The following is a 23001-nucleotide window of genomic DNA, read 5'->3' on the forward strand; positions in this document are numbered from 1 at the left end:
CGACTGTCAGGGCTGCTCTTTCTAGTAGAGCAACCGTCCCTCAAGACTTACTCAAACAGTTGGCTTCAACTTTTGTTCTCTACTCGGGCCTACTACAATAGCTGCGCAGCGCTTTTCGTGAGTGAAAGCCCGAAGCGGATAGATATACTCCCTGTGAATCCTTTCTTCATCTCTATTTCGGAGCCAGTTTTATGTGCAGTAGAAAACAGAAACGACCAATGTTGCAGGCTCATTAGCGGCCTGGAGTGCTAGCAGTGGCGCGATATCTTTGTATCGCATCTTCCTATTTCGAACTAAAGAATGCACTACATTATCAATTGTAGGTTATATGAACTAACACATTAAACCATCGTGTTACAAATATCGATTTAGGTAGAGCAGTGTATGGCGATGCGAGTCCTCGCTCTAAGGACATTTCAAAATGGCGAGATGAGCGCGCCCCGTACAGACACACAAGTGGACTCACCAAGTACTCCTCCATGCGGTAGGTTAGCGAAATTCATCTTCTATAATATTCTAGGTACACATGTAAACACGGTGCTATATAACGCAGGCATATGCAAGTGCCAAAGAGGGCTCAGTTTTATTCGACGCAGTAATATGCTTGCGATATCATACCCAGCCGCACACAAGTCGCGCAGATGATGCCTGTTAGATTTCGAAACGCTTTTGTGAAACGCAGTTCGGCGGTTACAAACTGCGTTTACTCGTGAAAGCGAACATTCCGCCGTCCCCAAGTCTCGAAGTAGGCCCGCAATTTATGCGCGGCGACGGAGAGAGAGAGAGATTAGTTCGCGAGAATTATAAGCGCTGACATCTCCGCATTATGACTCGCTGTAATGACATAAATGGGACGCGAAATCCAGTTGTTCTGCCGCCGTTCCCTTTTGCTCGTTCCTTCGCAATTAGTGGGAGCTCGTTCCTCGCTTTTCCGCTAGCCTTGCAATGCGTTGATGCGTTCTGAAGTGCTTAAAACACTTCGTCGACGTGGTGGAAACGGTGTTGTCCGCGTTGAGAGCTGCTAGACTCATAATATATGACACGACAGCTCAGTGCTTGTTCTCAGAGCGCTGCAATGTTACCATGCTCATAACGGCGAATCGAGATGATCGACCGGCAGTGCTGCCCAAGCTTGCATCTTGGGCATCAGTGTATTGTATCTCCATTTGCTCCATTTCCTCCCGTCCTTGGCCGTCTCTAAAAATTTGAAACTCTACTGCGTAGAATCATAATTATCTAGCCGCAAGTATGGTCCCACGCATATTTTAAAGTTCCGGCAAAGCATATTGCCTACTTTGTCAGCTTAAAATACTTGTAATGTCTTGCAAAAATGCCCATAAAAGATGAGCTCTTCTCACTTAGGAAGATCAGTGCATGGTACATCAAGCGTGTAAAGAAGAGTAAATATTTGCTACTTGCTCTCCATAAAAAACGCTAAGGCGCCGTGTGCTGTGCGATGTCAGTGCACGTTAAAGATCCCCAGGTGGTCGAAATTATTCCGGAGCCCCTCCACTACGGCACCTATTCCTTTCTTCTTTCACTCCCTCCTTTATCCCTTCCGCCTTACGGCGCGGTTCAGGGTGTCCAACGATATATGAGACAGATACTGCGCCATTTCATTTCCCAAAAAAACCAATTATTATTATTCTACAGGGCCAATGACGATGTAACAGCATTCATCTTCGCCGCTTCACGCAGGCTGCGGGGTGAGCTTCCTGAACGAGAAGAATATCGAGCGCATAGTCGGTGGCCAGCCCGCCGATGCCGGGGAGTGGCCGTGGCAGGTAAGGCAGCGTCGATTCCGATACCTCCTCATTGCTGATGTCGGGCCCATTAACACAGTGCGCAGTGTGCGACGTGCCTCTTGGTGAAAACTAGGGGCTTGGTCGTATTAAAAGCAGGCTGAGCATTTTCAATAAGTGCACTATTTAGGTCCGCCTGTGTTCGTAGACACTGCAGTTCTCCATTGTCGTGGGGACTGTCACTGCCCGCTTACCACCGTCTTCAAGACAGAAAGAACGCTATACTGTGCTAAAAGACGAAGACAACAGCTTAAAGACAGACACGAGCGAATGCCAACTAGCCAACTTGGTGCTCTATCACAGTTGTACATAAGTTTTAAAATCACTTGTTGGGCGAGTTGGTATTTCATGCTCACATTCACGAGCGCAAAGACGAACACGGACACGACGGGAGACACCACAAAACGCCGTTTTTTTTTTTGTGGTGTGTCCCCACCGTGTTTCGTGTTCGTCTTTACGCTGTGAATGTGAGTACATAAGTTGCAGCATCCTGTCATTAAGACCTGTATACTATTGCGGGCACCCGTGATATGGCGTGTGTAGAGTGTATGCAGTTTTATGACTCTCACAAACACGAAAATTTCAGAACTTTTGTTAGCGGACAAACACTGAAGAGTAAAAAGCGGCGTACCAAGATCACGCTAAACTTTCAGAAGTTCGCAATCTAATATGGCGCTTTGCGCAGTCGACTTGTCGCACTAAATATAAGCAAGACAGCCTGCTGTTCTTTGGACGCTTGAGAACTAGATGTTCGGTTAGGCCGTTCTCTAGACGTAGCCACAACTACGTGAGGAGGCTAGAACCCCCTCACAGATGCGGAAGGTGTTCTCCGGCCCCACATAGTTCAGGACCAGCTACGGTAAAGCGACTTCCGAAGACGTCAAGTTCAGCAGGCGGCCACGCCCTTTGCCCTGAACCGTATCCATTAAGTTGGAGAGCGTATTCGTGTACGCGACAAGCGCAGAACCCCGTGCCATGAGTGATTTATTAGAGGAGCCGGAGCCGTTAAAACGCAGCATGCTGCTAACGCAGATGCTACGACCTCGGAGTGGCGTACACCGAAACGAGAGATGTCGAGCCAAGGCAAGAGACAAGCCATTTGCATTCATTAGCTGCTGCTTGTCACCGACACGCGCTTCTTTTCTTGTTTTTACGGCGGCAGTCGCTAAAGCTTTCCCACCGGGTGTCTCTCTTCGTGGTCCTTTTTGTTCCCGCATTCGTGGCTCGAAAGATTCCAGCAGGAACGAAGATCTACGAGCCCTGTCTCCTGTGACACACGACGTGTCTTGGCGAAATAGAATTTGCGATCGCGAACGCTTACAAACGGGAAACGCGGCAAAAATCTCGATGTGTCAGTCAGTAGCGACCACGAGAATGAACGTACATCATTCTGGTTGCCCCCATTTTTTTTTGCTCTGGGCTAATCGCCGCGGTCCTTACAGGATTAGCAGCTTAGCCACATTAACTGACCGTAATAGTAGAAATAACTAAACGCAACTGCTAACTGTGCTGTATAGTAAGAAAAAAGGAGAAGGCAATTTTACAGACAGCAAAGGGCAGCTGAAAATTATTTTTTTTTCTTAGAATTCGACGAGATCCAAACATTCAAGTGTATAATGCTTCTTACGCAAATCATGCCAAGTAACTTTGCGCCAGCACTTAAAATTGTAGCAAAATCCCAGAATAAATCTCGGAATTTTCCCTGTCAGTTCCGAAGATGATCGCTGATGAAGTCGCGGACGGTGAGATTTCAATTTTCTGTCCCTTCGCCAGCACTTAGCAATGCATCGTCGGATGCTGCCCAACAACGCTAACGCGATATTTGCCATTGGAGAAGACGATTGTATTACTTAATAGCTAGCGCTTTTTTCTTGAAAATCTACCGCCGAGCGCATATGACGTCATCATGCACCTCCTCTCCTTGCGACCATACCCGGCGCTGTGCGCTTACGAAGAAGTCTGAAATTCATCGGGGTTTTTAATAGGTAATTATGTAACCATTTCAAATGTTCGCACAAGAAAACTTCGCACTGTTTCATTCGCAGGTATTACGCGTTCAAACCAATTATTTCTCGCCGAACTCTGAAAGCTCCAAAATTGCCCTCATTCCAGCCGCGAGTTCAGGAAATGGATAGCCTGTAAAGACCGTGGGTTCCAAAAAAGCTTTATTGAGAACCTCAATATTAGCGACAAGAAGCTTTCGTGACTGGAGCTCACTATAATGAAAGCATTATGGTGCAAAGGCCGCTGCCCGCCCTTTCCCCGCCTTACAGACATGAATTCTTCACGTAATTTGGAATTATGTTAATTTCTGCGCGTTTACTTTTTTAATTTCTTTTGCGCTCACCCAGGTGTCCCATGATACCTGCTCAGGCAGAGACTCATTGTTTATTTGCACAGCGCTCCACCGGCCCTAATGTCCTGGACAGGTTGTATAATGGACAGCCATGAAACACACTATTTTATTAGCGTGGACCTTTTCTCTGTTTTTTGCATCCCTGCAGCTTCCTCCCACCCCCCCCCCCCCCTTTCTCTCATCTTTCTTGCAAGCGTTACAATGAGTTGTTTGGTGCAAAGCATTTCCCGGAGCATAATGTTGAGCAGTGTTCAAGGGGTAATTATTCAGGATGCTTCAGGTTGCGAAGCCCGCATTTGGCTTGTCATTTGCTTTTTACCTCCTCGCTGTTCAAGTGACCAAAACGATAGCCGCTGGGTTTATTGCATGCTCTTGTTAGGCCCAAATAAATACTTGTTCGCTGCCATGTGAACTGCCCCCCTGATTCTTTGTGTGCATTTGCCGCATGAGCTTACTTAGCTTGACAGCAAAGCCTCACTAATATCATCAGGTGTCTCATGGCAATGTGTGCACTTCGGAGAGTAAAAACCGATGTATCATGTCACTCTTTTTCTTGGTCAGTGCCGACAAACTCATTCAGAGATGGCACAATTCTCAACCACAAATTGTTTTGTCGAAGTGGCCATATGCTGACTATAACGAAGTTTAACTTCTTTCAGTTGGTTTTCAGTTGACGCTGCTCATGTGTTCTCCAGATAAATGGCCTAGGAGCATTATACTAAAGCTTTTGAATGCTATGACTATGATGACTCAATTAAGCAAGACTTGAACTTAAAACTTTAATTTACGTTCGTGGATGGTGGGGAAATTAAAAAAAACTATAGGCTCAATTTTTGTCGCGCTTACACCAATTACGAATGATTTCGAACACAAAACGACCTTGGTGCCAAATGATTATTGAAGAAAAAGGTTCCCCGATGAGGCACTGTGACCACATGCTTATAACGTTCCTGTTCACTTCTGGGCTCACCAAGTACTTCCGACCGACCACTTCCCCTCTGCGCAAAGACTCTCCACAGCGTGAGGACATAGTTTATTTTATGAGGTACATTTTTAGCTATGTTTTAATTGCAGCGAGTGGCGTGGACTATCTCATAAAAATTTTTTGCGCATTTTTTTACTTGTCACAAGTCAACATTCATTGAATTCTGTGCTCTTGTTAACGAATATACGATGCGCATTGTCCTTCGTCTAGACGTTCGAGCTTGAGCAGTGGTTGAACGCGAAGCTGAACTAAGACCTCCCGCTGCAGGTGTCCCTACGTAAGGTCATGGCCGCGACGGTAGGACGCGGTCACTTCTGCGGCGGCGGGCTCATCAGCGACCAGTGGGTGGCCACGGCGGCGCCACTGTTGTAGTCACGTGAGTACACGCTTCATTGATGTTCCTCCACGGTAAACCGTCGTACGCCCTTCTTTCCCTCCTTTGACAACGTACCGCCCTTCGTCAAAAGTAAAGAGCCCAAGGGGTTTGCTTCTAAACCACGCCGTGGAGCTCTTGTGACATCCGTGGAAGTTTTGGAGTGTGAACGGAGGAGAGTTCGTCTTCGCCTCCGATGATATTTGGAAAGCTGCGGCGTAACGAGACACAAAGGAAATCCCAGAAGCAAACCAGCACGTGCTCTGTACTTCCTGTTGTATTCAAATCTGTAAGGCAACCCTGATAAGAAAGGTGTCCCTTGTAGCAGACTACAGAGCTTAAGCAAGGCAGTGGGTAAACGACGAGCACGTGGTGTCGAGCTTGATAACAAAAAGCACCATTCAAGCTATCGAGGTTGCTTGGAGAGACCGCGGGTACACGTCATCTCGTGGCGCACGTGTCATGTGACCTCTCGCTCATTCGTTTGGGCTGGAGCAGCGAGTAGCAGCAAGCAACGGCAAGCACTGCAGCGCGGTAGTGCGGCGAGACAGAGAAAGTCACGAGCCACGAGCGCCACAGAGTGGCGTATACTACTGAGCACTGCTTTGGACGCGCCAAAAATTGGAGTGGTTTTCGAAAGGTTAACGAGATAGCCAAAATTTCTCTAGCCATGCTCGCCTAGAGTGATTAATTAATTAATTAATTAATTAATTATTTGATTGATTGACGCTCGGATTTGATATCACCGAGGGTAATCACATATTAGAAATTTTAAAATCTGTAATGGCCATTAATGAGTGCCAGCTTCAAATATCTAATTGCAGTCAGGCCCCAACAGTAATCGGTAAAATGTTAGCTATTGGAAATGAATTCACCAGCTCGCTAGTTACAACAATCACTTATTTCCTTATGTACGCTAACACTGGTATTACTATGTCGCTAAAGGCACCTTACGACCTCAAAAAGGATATATATTTTAATTAATGGCTGGCTTCCCTGAAACGCCTGGCACAGTTTAACGAGACGCCTCTGAGAGCCTGTCGTTTAGGCACTCCATAGTTGCCAGGCTGCTATAAATAGCTTTAAAATAGATTTGTACCTTACGACAAAACAGCAGAGCTGCACAGCCTGACTGCACCAGCACTGGAGAGGCCTAGAGGTCGGAGCAGCTTCTATACCGGAAATTGCGGGTTCCTTTGCTTCGCAGGCAACAGGGCACCGTGATACAGCCGGCGAGCATCATCAAGGTGCGCGTCGGAGAGCACGACCAGAACGTGCTCGAGGGAGAGGAGATCCAAGTGAACGCGCGGCAGATCTTCAAGTACCACGGCTACCAAGGCTACAACAACGACATTGCGCTCATCAAGCTGGCCAAGCGGGTGCGGCTCAGCCGTCGCGTCCGGCCAGTCTGTCTGCCGCATCGAGACGAGATATTCGAGGGACAGAACTGCGTCTCCACGGGCTGGGGCGCAACCACGTCCGGAGGTAAGCACTGCCAGGCCATTCGCACAATCACGAGAGCAACAACTGCAGATGGACATCGTCGAGTTGAGTCGTGCGCTGCAGTAACGACGAGGAGGCAGCCCACTTCTGACGAGTTCTCATGTGGGTACTTTGGGGAACATTGATGGGATGAGCAGCTCGATATGCAGGCTGATAAACCAAAGGAACGAACAAGCACTCCAACGATACAAAACAGAGTGAATTTCGAATGCTCATTTGTTTCGTTACACAGAGGTATGCTTTGCTTATTTAGACCCACCCGTCGGTAAAAACAATAAATTGATACAAACAAGACGATCAGACATTTGCGATATCGTGTAAGATGAGTGCCAGCGCCAGCTAACATCGTTCTCACAACGAGTGGGCCTTTTATTGCTGCTTTAGCTGTACATGGGGCTCACTCTAGACAAAAAGGCGCCGTCGTCCATATATTAGTCAAACCTGGCTGACGTAGGCTCCGTCAAGCAGGTGCAGTGATGGGATATGGGAGACCAGCGCAATGAAAATCTGTGCGGCCGACAGGCAGAACATTGAAGCGATATACTGAACGTGGCTGAGCGTAAAGACCCCATCGCTCCGCTTTTTGAGTGATCACGATATGCGCGCGTCCTTAAGCGGGCTGTTCAATTCACCATCCTTTTGCCCGTCATTCCATTCCCAAGAGGGGCGGGCTCTATTCACGACCACCGCTTCCATGGTATCATTTCGTTGATGAATCAGGCAGAGAGGCGCGGTTCGTTGCGAAAAGACATACTGGGGCTATCAGTTCTCTTCGATCAGCAGAATGGTTTGGTTTTGTCGAACGAGGCATTTGAAAAGGATAAACGCTTGCTAACCCGTACGAGTAGGGGGATGACGCGGAAAGGAATACCGAAGGGCTAAATATAGAGAAAACGCGGTCAACACACTATCGCTGTCTTTGCGCCTTTTTCACAAGATGTGGCGCCCTCTTGGGAGTGTGCGAAAACTGGTTGAAAACGCACGCGGGAGACGCAAGAGCGATCCTGTTCCACGAAGCCCACACTGCGCCGCAAAGCGGCAAGAGCGTGCTTGACAGCTGCCGCCCTCTGTCGCTCGCGCCTGTCGCTAACATGAGCTGCGCATGCGCAGTAAGAGCGGGTGGCTTGTTGCCAACCAGAGGAGCTGAAGGAGGAGAGGCGCGCTTGCGCACAGCGGCCGTGTGAAGAAGTGTGGTTCTTGTTTTGAAGGAAATTTGCGTGCAGGGCGAGCATCTGTCTCTGATGAGAACACCTTGGCTGCGCAGTGTGTGAACAAGAAGGAACTGAGTGCTGTGAGCTTACCAGACCACGCTGCGCTTGCTTTGCCTGCAGGTGGGGCTCCCTCGTCGGTGCTACGCGAGGTCAGCGTGCCTGTGTACAACAACAACGTGTGCTACGCTCCCTACGCACGCCGATTCCGCATAAACATCCGCAACTGGCACTTGTGTGCCGGCGCCCTGGAAGGAGGCCGCGGGTCCTGCTACGTGAGTGACCGCACCTCACAGTATCCCTTGTAGCTGGGACCTGGTCCTGGCCTAAGTGCCAGGTATGCACGTTAGCGTCAACAGCAAAATAATTACCACAAAATCCGTGATTCACTGTTTGTTTCTCCAGGATTCAGAATTAGAGAGAGCTGGGGTGTTAGGAACAATTCTATGTATCCTACACGGTTATGGGAGTAAACAGTGCAGTTACGAGTTCAGGGAATGGTACGGCATGTGGTACATGGGGTTTAACGTCGCGAAGCTGCCCGTGGACTATGAAGGACTCCGTAGAGGTGGTCACCGCGTTAATTTACGACTGCTGGGGCTCCTTAACGTGCGCTGATATTGAGCACTACAAGGGCGCTTTTGCATTTCGCCCCCAGTGAAATGTGGCCACCGTGTCCGGGATTCACTACCGCTACCTATGGCTTAGCAGCCAAGTGCCCTAATCAGTGAGCCACCGAGGCGGGCAAGTCTGGGAAATAATGTAGAACGAACAAGAAGGCGTCATGACCCAAGTGTCGCCCAGTTAATGCCACTGCCTCTCCTTCCGTTTTTATAAAATATCAAGACCCACGCACAGACTATGCCAAAAATTTGGAGACCAAGGTCTTTGCTTTTAAGCCATGTAGTGGGGCTCTTGTAGTATATGTGGAAGCCCTAACTTTGGACGGGATGGGAACCAGAGATATTCTACCTTCAAGCGATTAGGAAGGCCTGTGATGCATAAATAGCCACACAGCAAGGAACGGAATGAAACCTCTTCGACTGTTTACTTTTGCTAACGGGCGTGCCTCCAGGGATATTCCCCTTTTCCAGAAATAAACACACATACACGAGTACACGCTCGATAGAATTTGTTTCAGACCCTCTGCCTTAAATGCACGCGTCGTAACGGATTCAAGTGGGCCTATGACGACTCATGTCGTGTGGGCTGGCATATTCGTCCCGCAGGGCGACTCCGGAGGCCCATTCCAGTGCAAGCGTGCCGACGGCACCTGGGTACTCGCCGGCCTCGTGTCCTTTGGCTCGGGCTGCGCTCACCGCGACTACCCGGACGTGTACACCAGGGTCACCGAGTACCTCGACTGGATATCCCAGACCACGGGGGGAGTCGTCGGCAGTTGATGACCACGACCGCCCTATTGGTTCAAGTGAGGGATGCTTACGTCATCATTCAGTGCAACTCGGTTCTAACGGCATGGCTGTTTCCCACCAATGAACTTAGCTCAGCTAATGGAGTCGCTGGCCGGAAGTCGGAAAACAGCGAGATTTCGATTACGCCTGCTAGCGCTTGACATTGTACACGTGTAGTGTTCACGGAAATCACGCAGGTGTATGCTAACTCAAAAAGCAGGTCGTCTAATTTCATGTGTACCGTGTACGTCGTGCTTCTAAATTGCCTGTTCCGTGAAGGTTGAGAAGTATAGTATTTCGGTTAACCTGGCCTAAATTATAAGAACAATCTACACACTGCTGAGGTTGAGATGAAGCCCTAAACGATATATGAACTTAAAAATAAATAGTGGAATAATTCGCGTGTACACGAAGTGCGCAACATTGACAATGAAATTGGTCGAAGCGGTAGATTCTTCTTTAATCTTTTCCGCTCGTGTGGCAAAGAGACGCTGCCTGCCATCATCGCCGCTCAGCATTTTCTTCGCCCTTCGACATAAACAAATCGCCGTGAAAACAAATCATATTAGCGCTTAAAAAACTACGCTGAATGCGGTGGTCGGGTGCCTCAGTAGAGAGACGGCAATCTTGGAAACGACTGTTTCATTACGGCTCGACTCGTCCTGCATCATTATCAATTGATGAACGCTGATGAGTCTTACTCAGAGGCAACCCATTTAGAGAACCGTGAATCAGTGCTTGGTTGCCGTCTGCTTGAAGTCAGCACATAGGAATTCGATCGGCGTAACGTCGTTTTCAGCGGTACTCTGAAGACCAGGACTCCAACGTCAGTTAATTGCTAGCCAATAATAATTTTATCGCGTTGCCATGACCTACGTAGAGTTTGGAGTGCATGCTAGAATGGTGTTGGGAGCGGCGGGCTGAGTACACCTACGGATTTCACTTCTTTGTACCGAGTGAGTTACAAAAGCCTGGGCATTCGAATCGCTAAGGGATATCATGGCAGCCAAGGAATCTATTGCCATAGCAAGGCTTAGAAGTCTTCGTGGAAATGGAACTCCCGTGGGGTATTGGAAATTATCACCGTTTAAAGATGTCATGGCTACCCCGGAGTTGATGTCGCTGAGATTAGTCGTGATGCAGCTTGTGCACATGGCTACGACAAAGATGTAGCTCCTGATTTATTGGCATCACCACACGCGACAATTTCGTTCAAGGTACAAAATAATTCTCTCGTTGCGGTCTCATGGGCCGAATGCGTTTTACTTCAGTTTATTTCGCAGAAAAAAGAAGAGGTCAATGGGAATATTTTATCGAAACTTTCACGCAAGGAAAGATGTGAAGGGTGATCGCCCTGCCCCTTAAATTTGATATATGGGCCCAAGTATAACAATAAAGAGCCTAAGGGCTTCAAACTAACTCACACAATTTGGCAACGTGCATGAACTTGAGATGATTGTGATGATGCGGGCCCGTAATCAAACGCTCGTTGTCCCAGATGCTCGCATACGCTAACAAGGGGCTCTTCGCCCACACAGTAGCACTGGCCGTGCGCCTCGGTGGCAATGATGTTTGGCTGCCACTACAAAACAGGACGCACTCACACAAAGCGCGATTCAGTTTCCTCAAAATTTCGCGTAGCATATCTCGTTCATGGCTCTATTCCACTTTACCACGCCCGCATGCACCGGAGCCAGAGCCATACGGGCCGCGTAATCTAATCAGTGAGGCGAACACTCATTTTCAGAGCGCTGCCTTCGCGCCACGAGAATTCATACCCGCCTTGCTCGGACACTAGGCACTGGAAGCTCTGGTGGCATCCAAACACCGCATGAGACAGGGGAGCGCCGTGTCTCGACGTCTATGTAGGGCGTTTCAGCGAATCCCACCATTAATGTCTCAACGCAGGTTTTTTGAGATATAGAAATGTATTTCGTGGCACATTAATCCCAGCGGTGACGGACTTCAGCAAACAAATCGGTCGTGTTAAATAATGAGCTGGTTAACGAAATTTTCATAGTTAACTTTCAACTATTACAGTTAAGCGCCTGGCAGTAGTTCGATATTTTTAGCTGACCGTCAACTCTGCCAGTCGCTTCGACGGCAAACTCAAACGTCGGCCGTTCAGCGCACGCGGCCACATCTACAAGCAAACGGAGCATGACAAGCAGGTACAGTCTTTGCCAAAAGTAACCAGGTTGCATGGTTTGCTTCTCCCTCGTATAGTGGAGCCCCTGCGGCTTTCCTATAAACCGAAAGGTATATCGGAAGGTGAAGGAAAGGGTTCTGCTTACTTCACAGTGATTTATAGTTTGATGGGGGTGATAGATGCTCCGCTATGCAACTGTGAAGCAAACCGGGAAGCCTGGTTACATTTTGCAAAGGGGGTACATCTTCCTTCTCTGTCCCACTCAGGTTGGTCGGCCGGAGCAGCGAACCTGTCACGTGACATGTGACGCGTCAATGAAATGACAATCAGAATTCGTTGTGGCGCAGTAATGAGCAAAATCGCGTTTTCGAAAATCCCAAACAACCACGCTTCTAACTATAACACCTAAAAGTCAACAAAGAGATTTTTGTTAAACCAGCTCACTAGGGTTAATACTGTTCACCTATTCAATCATCATTGTTTATTTGTTCTTAAATACCTCCATTGCCTGAAGCAACTATTTCAGGAAGGAGGATACATGAAATGTGCTACAGGCCCGTAAAACAGCAAAACAATAAAGGCGAAAGAAGAACAATGCATATCGTTCGCAAGCACAAAAGAGAACATCAACACACTTATTCGAGTATCTAACAGCAGAGCGAAGACGTCGTTTCTGACTGGCACTCGACAGCTTGTTGAGGCGATCGATTCAACAAAACGGTCGCCTCAACAAGCTGTCGAGTGGAATGTATGCGCTTTGGAATGAGTTTACCCTGCATTTCACTTTCCTGACTTCCCACCCATTAGCACGCTTACTCGTTTTAAAATGTGGCGAACCAAATAAATTTCTCTGTTTATTTTCGCTCTCCAAATATAAGTTCTAACATCCTTTCTCACCTAAAGTGCTTTCGACGTGTACGTAACAGTCTCCGTCTCAGCTGTGATCTATGTTAGGAACCCTCCTGCTGAAGTTGCAACCATGAGATACAAAAGCTATTAAATCTTCTTTACTTTTAAAGGCTGATTTCTTAATTGTTCTTAATGTGTTTAACAAGCTTCGGAAGCAACAGGCTCGAGATGCCTGTAAACTGTTCCTGAGTATAACCTGTCCTCGAGTTTTTACAGCTACACCCGTTATTGAAACCGACCTGTAACTTGTGACTGATTTTTGGATCACTTTTATGTATGGGCATTACACTGGCATTTTTTCACTCCTAAGGAACCGTTGCCAAGTCCAACATTTCGCATGAAAATTCAGTAGCCTTCGCACGCAACTATACATGATATTAATCATCAGTACTCAATCTCAAGCAAAGCGCATTCACATCCGCCGTCAAAGCGATTTTAGTTCACTTCAAACAACTGCACACGAGCAGCTTTGCGTTTTCTTTTTTACTTTTTTATGGCCAGATACAATGCTCACGGAGCTTTCTGCACTTACGTACATCTGGTGTACTTGAAAAGTGCATCCCTAGCGACAAGTGGATTTCATGCGAATCCCGCTATTCGTGTCATGCAGTAGCAAGCGACCAACTGAAGTTTATGAAGCACTTCCAAATTCAAACTTTGGCGCTTCCCACCGATAAGTTATAACGAGCTCAACGTACAGAATTAGAACAGATATGGGTTGCTCCATTGTGATGTTACGGCAAAGATACCAAAGCCTCTTTTCATTTTGTTTCGCGGGCTCCTAATTACGTTCAACAGATGGGCACCCTGCCGCGCCTGTGCCACTTCCAGAATTGGTCATTCTACGGGGCCAATAAATAACATAGTTAAAATTAATCAAAAGCGAAGTCTCGATTCCAGAGCTCTTCAGTGCACAGCAACAAGTCTCTCACGTTCTGAAAAAATTTATAGACGCTTAGTCTTGAGAAAAATCCCAAATAGAGGCTACCTTAGCGCAAAGACACGACGCAAAATCCTCGTATAACGTCAATTTCTTCAGCCGAAGAGGTTGTTACGCTGCCCTAAATTTGTACACCACTTGGAGCACTGATACGCACGGGCATGAAGGTGATGTTGGAACCTAAATATGCAGCCTCAATACTTTCATACCGCGCAAACTTTCCACGCAATTTCCAGTATCGCCGTGCGGCTCGCAACTGGATGGTCTGAAGGACGCTGCAGCCCCTCTCATTGACTTGCGCCGCAATACGTCCGCGGTCTTCCCAACCTCCTTCCCTACGACAGCAGCAGCATAGCTTTCCTGTGTCCCCTGAAGCGTTTCATTCCGTGCATCGCTCACTTTCACACTTGTATCACCACACTGAGTAAAAACGACCGGTTCGCTCTCTGACGAGTGCAGGTCCACCGTGCGCAACCAACCGCGTCGCGTCCGCGTCACGCGACAGCGCGTCACGCTCAGCCCGAAAAGGCCGCTGATCCGATTATTCTTCTCCACTGCGGATGACTGCGACGCACAAGACCGTCGTGTCTTTTTTTTTTTTTGAGCGCTGGAATGTTTGGCCAGAAAGAAAAGAGAAGAAACCATGCAAACATAAAAAAAAGGTAGGTACGGCTCGGCCCCACACAGCAAGACAGAAAAACGCAGCACAAAAGCTACTTGCAACACTGAGCTGTGTTGTTCTGTCCTGTCCTGTGTAGCCACACCGAAGAAGTCTTTTAGAATAGATTACTCACAGGCCTGCAAAACAATCCTCCTGCACGATTCCAAATGTCATTTCACCCTTCCCTCGAAAGAAGGGCAACCCTGGCTGTATCGCTCCCCTCTCCTCCTCTCCCTTTATCCCCTTTACCAGCTTCCGGCCCTCCTGGATCGCATCGTGCCACATATATACATTACCGATATCGCTCAATCAATGACTCCCGTACCTGATACGGCTCAGGCAATCTGCCACTCCCTACCCTATCCCTACCTCCCACTTCCAGCCCCCGTCGATCACATCCCCAAATATGGCACATTATCGATAACGCTCGATCCGTCACCCGCGTATATATTAGGCATCAGGCCATTGGCCCATAGTGTTTCAAAATATTAACTATCGGAGCTCCAATATGGACCAACCGTATCAACGGGTTTCATAGGCATGTTGATTTAGTGACTCAGAGTCCGTCACACATCGAAGAACTTTGAATTTCATCACTGTGTTTCAAAAAGCAAAGGTGTGTTGGCTGAGGCAGAACCAGTGCCGAACTGCTTTTGCCAGCCTGTAGCGAAATATTTTTTGAAGCGGCAAATCGACATGCTCACAAAGTTCAAATTATTTTCAACGCAGTGTCAGGTAGGCAGCGAAGCGATGAACCAGAAATACGTGTAACACTGACCGCCCAATGAAGATGATAGACAAAATGAAAATGATTTTTTTTTCTGTCTTTGGGTGCAATTCAGCTACTCCAAGCAGTGACCGTAAGATATTAATACAGCAAAGGCAACTTTGCCGAATAGTGCTATGACGAAGAAGAAAGTGAGCTGTACTGATAAAAAATGTGCCGTGTCTGAGTTAAATTACTTTGCGGCTGCGCTTTTATGGAGGAAAAACGCTAAGGCGCCCGTGTGCTGTGCGATGTCAGTGCACGTTAAAGATCCCCAGGTGGTCGAAATTATTCCGGAGCCCTCCACTACGGCACCTCTTCTTCCTTTCTTCTTTCACTCCCTCCTTTATCCCTTCCCTTACGGCGCGGTTCAGGTGTCCAACGATATATGAGATAGATACTGCGCCATTTCCTTTCCCCCCAAAACCAATTATTATTATTATTATTCATTTTACGGCTATATGTCGAGTGAGTGCTTAGGTTTCTGACTACTAGCTCAGATATAACGCAGTGGCTTGAATCATAGTGATCCCTGGCTTAATTATTGCTGTAGCAGGAGCCATGAAGCCCCTAAATCAAAGGGAGGCGGAGCATGCAGCGTCCATAGCAGTTTTAGTTTGGTTTAGTTCAGTTTTACGGGGCTTAACGTCCCAAAGCGACCCAGGCTATCAGGGACGCCATAGTGGATGTCTCCAAATAATTTCGAGCACCTGGGGTTCTTAGCGTGCACTGACATCGCAAAGTACACGGGCGTCTAGCATTTCGCCACCATAAAAATGCGACCGCCGCGGTGGTGATCGAACTCGCGTCTTTCTGTCGCCGCCAGTAAGGAACAGTTGATGTCACAGACGGCAGGGTAAAAGCTGGGAGAGCCTAACCCCTGAGACCCCGAATGCCTTATTTAATTGAGCTGCAATCTGTTCTCTTCGTTTTCGCTACCGATAAGCGATCCTTGCGGTCTGTACAATATTATAATTCTATGCACCAACTTGTATTATGTTACCTCCGGTGCGCACGGTGATCGTTTTGTCATAAAGCACGCTGATACACGATAACATGTGCAAATCAGGTTGTAGAGAAAATTATTCATTGTCCGTTTCGTCGTACGTTTCACATCTGTGTGGTCGTTTCTCTTGGCTCGGCCATCCTCGCTTGGCTATACTCTAGGGTCGAGAAGCAAGCGGTCGAGTTTCCACGAGCAAATGTAGAGTTTAAAACGGTTTATTATTCTAGCCGCGCACATTAAACGACAGTGGCCTGATGAAACTTCAATCGAGAGCAGAGGTGGATGTCGCCCAGTTGTAAAGGCTTGCGGCATCCACTCCAGTCTTTCCCGAGTCTCTGATCACCAGCGTCAAGCACGCCTTGTTCATTGTTCATACCTTCCACGCAATCCCTGCTCGATGATCCTTCAGTGCACTAAAATGTAAAATGGGAGAGTGACTGCAGTACAGGAGCTGCGATAGCTTTACTTGCTAGTCGGCAGTGAGTGCCAATGCATGCGCTCCGTAAAACTTCAGAACCCCTCCACCGCCATGTGAGTTGAGAGAGAGAGAGAGAGTCTCTCTATCTGTGTGTGTGTGTGTGTGTGTGTGTGTGTGTGTGTGTGTGTGTGTGTGTGTGTGTGTGTGTGTGTGTGTGTGTGTGTGTGTGTGTGTGTGTGTGTGTGTGTGTGTGTGTGTGTGTGTGTGTGTGTGTGTGTGTGTGTGTGTGTGTGTGTGTGTGTGTGTGTGTGTGTGTGTGTGTGTGTGTGTGTGTGTGTGTGTGTGTGTGTGTGTGTGTGTGTGTGTGTGTGTGTGTGTGTGTGTGTGTGTGTGTGTGTGTGTGTGTGTGTGTGTGTGTGTGTGTGTGTGTGTGCGCGTGCGTGCGTGCGTGCGTGCGTGTGTGCGTGCGTGCGTGCGTGCGTGCGTGCGTGCGTGCGAGTATGTGTCTCTGTGTGTCATTAAAACACAGGGAGAAAGCCACAAATACCCTGCATGGAATCGTTTGTTCCACTGTCTCTTCGAAGCCAACTTAATGCACAAATTTTTCGGCGAATACCGAAAAGCAAAAAACTCCGGGGCCCACGCTTTAGGCTGCACTTCCCGTTCGTGCTGTAATGAGTCTTCGTGTTGAGCACATCAGGGCGGTTTTATGGGGAGCGCCCGTACACTATAGCGTGACTGGGTGAGAATGACCCTGCAGCCCTGACCTCATCTCACTTATCCTCACACCGCACATTTCTGCGAAACCGCCCCCTGGCGCTGCTCACTGCGAGGAGCATGAAACAAATAAAGCGCAAAAATAAGAACAGGAGCGCCGTCGTCGAAGACGTCGCCTGGCGTTGAAGGTCACGCTGCTCCGCCAGGTTGTAGTAGTATAGCGCAGCGGAGGCTTCTTTTTACGAAAGTGAAAGGCTGGGCACGCGTCCGCCACTCGCCGCGATTTCAGGCGGTCGGACTTGTTTTCCACCGTTCATTGTCGCGCTGTGATTGCGCAAACGGCGGCGGAGACGCTCGGTACGCCACCGGCACCTGACACTTTCCTCGCACGTCCGGCCGACGCCGCTGCCAAACAGGACGGCCGTAGTGCGGTAAAGGATCAGAGCGGCAAGTGTTGCTGCCGATGTGCTGGATGCAGAATGCGACGAAGAGGCCTAGAGACCTCATCTTACCATAGCTCTTCTTATAAATACAGTCGAACCTCGTTTTATAACGGAACGGTGGATAACGAAATACAACGGACATAAAGAAGGAATGAAGATTCCCCTTGAAAGCTTGGCCAACACGGGCTATAACGAAGGTTCGGCTATAACGAACTAATCGCTGGGCCCTTCAACATCGTTATAATGTTGTTCTACATATCGGTATGAGTGGGCTGTTGGGCACTACGTCGCATTGACGAAACGGCACGCATCGTGCCGGCCGACGCTAAGAAAACCAGCAGGAAACTTGGCGCAGTGAAACTGCAATTTCAGCGATGGAATGGTTCAAAGTGCAGCAGAATATTGAAGCCTCTACCGTGCAGGACGATCACCGCTGTTGGAAATCTATAACATAGCGATACAGATCTACAGGTTAGCGTCACACCATCCCTGCAAGGTGCTAACTGGGTTAATGAGCGACAGCAATGGCCGGGCATTGATAGCAGGCCACGTACTGCGCATGTCTGTTGTAGCGTGCACAGCGTACGTGGAGTTGTGGATAAGGATGGCAACGGTACTAGACAGAAAAGGCCCCGTAGTCTGCTAGTGCTCAGCCTAGGAGATAAAGAAGAAGTTATCTGCGAAATACGCTAGTTGCGAATGCCTAGGAAGACAGATATGTTCAGAGGAAGTGGAGCAGAGCTGGGATTAGTTGCAGCCTCAGGAAGATTACAATACCATCACTTCCAGCTAAAAGTAACCAAGTTTTCTAAAAATACGAACTGTCCTAGCCCGCTGAAGTCAAGTGAGAGCTGTTGAGAGTCGCGTGGCCTAGACTGCAGTAATTTTTTTCATTCTCCGAAGTAAGTTTATTAACAACGAGTAATTAGCTAACTTTTTAGTATTGGTTTCAGGAAAAAGTGACAATGCGGCAGCTATAGATCGCCTTCAAAAACAGCCCGCCAAAATATTTCCGTCAAGATGCCATTTACTAAACTTCATATACTGGCCTCAGAAGAAAGCTGCCACGTGACAGCTGCCGGTGCATTGCTCTCACACAGTGCACACGCGAAGCCCTCTTGGCGACCGACCCGCAGAGATAAGCAGATTTTGTTTTCTGAGACGAATCTTGGAACGTTGAAACACCATCGCTGTCACGTAGACGCTTTTTGTACAGAAGCTGCAACACCCGGTATACCAGAACGTATATTTGGTGATAGGCAGTTGCAGAACAAGTTAAAAGAAAGATCGTACAGAGGAGTGAAATAAAGTATGAAAGCAACGTAACACGTCACCGAACTCCTCTTCCATACTACAGCAGCTGCCAGCGGTTTCCACTAAACTGCCAAACTGAATTTATTTGGCGGATATTTAGGGTCATTCTATATCGCAGTTTCTGGGTTCTTTAGAGGGTCTGTCTGCTTCCGCTCGTTCCGCCGTTTTCTTTATGTTCGGCATGTTTGGTGTACGTACGTTTTCGGCTATTCATACTGACGCATCATCGCACTCCGGCAGCACTAAATAAACTGGCAAACTGGCCTTTCAAAAGCCTGCCGCGACATCTCAGCCGTCAAAGACAGCAGTAACGCGGTGACGAAGTCAAGGGCTTCGTCCCTGGCTGAAAGATCATAAAATACTCCAACACCGAAGCGAATGGGAGGGGCAACATTGAAGCGCCCAAGTTCTGAACGGTGCCAGCCAAAATGGCGCGAAACGAACGAGTCACTTGCGGTCCTTTATAGAAGGCGGAACATTATAGGCTGTGCTGTTTACTTCTGAAGTGGTGCAGCGCCGCCCTGCTGAAAGGTCGGCGTACAGTCGGGAGCAGTATGAGAGGGAACAAACTTTTTTGCAGAAAATTGCGAATTTTCTGGTTATTTCTTCTCTAAAATTGGGAATGACTTTTGGATGCGAGACGCCTAAAAAAAAAAACTAGTTAGAAATGAGAAAAGTGTGCATTCCACGCATAAATGTGAACTAATCAATAAATTATTGCTTAAACTTTGTTCCCTCTCATATTTCTCACGACTGTACGTCATCCGGAGGGCGGCCACATGTACCTCAGTCACACTTGTGGGACCAGCGCGCCTAGTGCGAGTATGCTGAAAAGGAAACTGCTGCTTCTCATGTAGACGATTAAGTCATCAAGCTTTAGAAACCAATCAAACGAAAGGCTTCCAAGACGAATGGGGCACTTAGGAAAAAAGCCTTCAAGTGAAATCGACTGCATCAGAGCCGTGTGCTCAATTTTGAGCCGCGTACAATTGACAATATCCACACTATTAATCAGGGGATAGAGATATGTGCAGAATATAACCAACCCTTATATATAATCTTTATAGATTATGAGAAAGCATTTGACTCAATCGAAACCTCAACAGTCAGCACGCATTACGGAATCAGAGTGTAGATAAGCCTTATGTAAAATTACTGTAAGGTATCTATAGCTGCTGCCCAGCGACCGTCCATAAAGACAGCAAAAAATTCCAATAAGGAAGAGTGTCAGGCAGGGACATACAATCGCTCCAATGTTACTCACCGCCATTTTACAGGAGGTATTCAGAGGCCTGCATCGGGAACAGTTGGGGATGAGAGTTAATGGAGAATACCTAAATAGTCTGCGATTCGCTGATGGCATTGCCTTGCTAAAGTATTCAGGGGATGAACTCCAAAGCATGCTCAATGACTTAGACAGTCAGAGCAGAACGGTGGGTCTAAAAATTAACATGCAGAAAACCAAAGTAATGTTCAACAGCCTAGCAAAGGAACAGCAGTTCACAATTTGAAGCGAGGTGCTGGAAGTACTAAAAGACTGCGCCTACTTAAGCACTTAGTAACCGCAGATTCGGATCACGAGAGTTAAATACGATAAGAATAAGAATGGGTGGAGCGCATTTAGCCGTTACTCTCAGATAATGAATGGGAAATTACTGATGTCAATCAAGGAGAAAGTATACTATAACAGCTGTGCCTTACTGGCACTCACCTATTATGCAGAAACGTGACGGCTAACGAAAAGGGTTCAGATTAAATTAAGAACACAGCGAACTATTTAAGGGAGAATTATAGCTCTAACGTTTAGAGACAGGAAAAGAAAGAACGGACTCTACTGTAAGATACATAAAGAGAGCAGAGTGGGTGACAGAACAAACGCGGTTTAATTACATCCTGGTCGAAATCAAGAAGAAGAAATGGGCTTGAGCAGGGCATGTGATGCGAATACAATATAACCGTTGTTCATTAAAGGTAACGTACTGAATTATAAGAGCATGGAAGCGTAGCACAGAGGGAAGAAAGTCAGGTGGCCGGATGAGATTAAAATGTTTGCAGGGATAAGTTGGCTGCAACTAGCACAGGACAGGATTAATTGGACAGATATGGAATTGGTCATTGCCCTGCGGTGGGCGTAATCAGGCCGATTATGATGATGACGTCTCTACGGAATGCCTAAAGGCTTAAAAAGCTGCGGTAGAGGATTGTCCTCAACGTACATGCAGCGTTTTATGATTTCAGTGGTTCCCCAAATGCACCACTCGATGGCTGAAAATAAAACAACCATATGGCCTAGAGAATTTTGACCAAATCCGTTCGTGGCCAGCGGCAGTCTTCGTCACCGTAGCTTAGTTTGTAGAGCATGTCACTTAAGATTTCTGCTTCCAACGTCTACGCTAACCTGGGCGGTTAAGCTGAGGCATATGATTACAGCATGGGCAGCTGCAAGCGAGTATTGCTAACGTTAAAATGTGGCTTCCTTTTCACCGTGTGCAGTGGATGTCACGGTCGTGGCGCGACCAGCAGCAGCACTGTCCCCACCGCGACATCGAGACGAGCTTGCAAGAAGAAGAGGGACCCTACCTACCCGCCCGTGTTCTCGACGCAAATAAACACCAGCCCATTTGTTTGCCCACCAAACGCATCGTGCCACGCAATTCGTCCGGCCTAATAGAGTACGGCCGACGGAAGGCGGTTGCTGATGAGCCGAACCCTACGGCGACTGCCGTTTGCCGAAGGAGGCCACAACCACGCATAAGGCGCACGACATTCAGTGCGCGATTCTCGCTTACCGTATCCCTTCCATATATAAATCTATATATGTGCACATGCCAGATGCATATACACATGACATATATATTGAGTTAGGAAAGCCGTTGGCTTCCGCAGGGAAAAGGTTGGGCAAAGATGGCACCTCTCAAAGACGCGCTTATTGCCGACCTTTCGACCGTGGTCAGGTCCTCTTCAAAACTGCAGTGATGTCGCGTCGGAATGACGTTTTAAAGGCTTATGAGCTGCAGAGGTAGTCGAAAAGAAAACAAACACGTGAACAGGAGCTAGAGTTGAAAAGAAGCGGAGCGGAGCAGCCAGGAACCAGATCGGGAGGGAGAAAAAGAAACGGGAAGAAGGGGAGAAAATCGGGGGGGGGGGGGGGGGGGCATGGGTACGGTGGCAACGACAAAAGGAAAAGAAACAAACAAGCAAATAGAAAGATGGGCGTCACCGTGTATGCGAGGCCAAGGAGGCCCATATCGTGCCGAAAGGTCCACAAGTTAAATTGACACCATCGATGAATAACCTATCAAGAGGCGACAGAAAGAAATGGAATGGCATATTAAAATCAGCTTCTCTCCGATTGCTCAAAACCACAATTCGGCACTCTGAGCAGGCATCGATATTACTGAGAACAGAAGAGCGTCAGGCTCGGGAGTAACCTTCCTGTTGCCGCACTGCAGGCCGACGAACTAGAGCTTTTCGAAAAGAAAGTCATCAGAAATAGGTATAATCAAAGTCAGAAAACTTTTACAGAACAAAGTTCCCATGACGAATGAAGTACTAAATATGGCTGGATCACATTCAACCAAAAGTCAATCAAGGGCAAGCACTCGAAATAGAGGGTTATCACAATGTAAACAACATCACTGGCCTATCTACAACCCCACTCACAAAAGATGGGCGAGCCGTCCTATCTAGAGGGCTTACATTTAGCCCCAGCAAAGGAAAATATACTGAATTTCAACTCATAAAAGATCTCATAAAACTCATAAAAATTTTGAACCAAGACAACTTCGTCTGAGAGAATACTTTTGGATAAGCCTAGAAATCCCCACCAAAACTCTTACTTCCACCTTGCAAACCAAAATTCAACTCCGAACACCGCACGAGATAAACACTTCGATATTTATATTAAGGCAGAACAAAATTACATCACTGAAACTTTTAAAACCACCGGGTGGAACGGGACATACTCCTTAAACAAGCGCGCACTGCTCTATAGGCACTGAGCAATGGCACCGACATCGTCATAAATCCAGCTGATAAG

At 47.7% G+C, this 23001-nt stretch overlaps 1 protein-coding gene across 1 annotated transcript in view; it reads left to right on the plus strand.

Moving 5' to 3' along the window:
* Positions 1 to 21612, plus strand: part of LOC144095298 (chymotrypsin-like elastase family member 2A) — a 65463-nt gene extending 43851 nt beyond the window's left edge. The window contains exons 6-9 of the mRNA XM_077629076.1: positions 6724 to 7001; positions 8351 to 8502; positions 9457 to 9656; positions 21456 to 21612. Coding sequence (XP_077485202.1) covers positions 6724 to 7001; positions 8351 to 8502; positions 9457 to 9630 — 604 coding nt within the window. The 3' untranslated portion in view covers positions 9631 to 9656; positions 21456 to 21612. The remainder of the gene's footprint in view (positions 1 to 6723; positions 7002 to 8350; positions 8503 to 9456; positions 9657 to 21455) is intronic.
* Positions 21613 to 23001: the final 1389 nt, after the last annotated feature.

Source organism: Amblyomma americanum, chromosome 6 (assembly GCF_052857255.1).
Source record: "Amblyomma americanum isolate KBUSLIRL-KWMA chromosome 6, ASM5285725v1, whole genome shotgun sequence".
Taxonomy (NCBI): domain Eukaryota; kingdom Metazoa; phylum Arthropoda; class Arachnida; order Ixodida; family Ixodidae; genus Amblyomma; species Amblyomma americanum.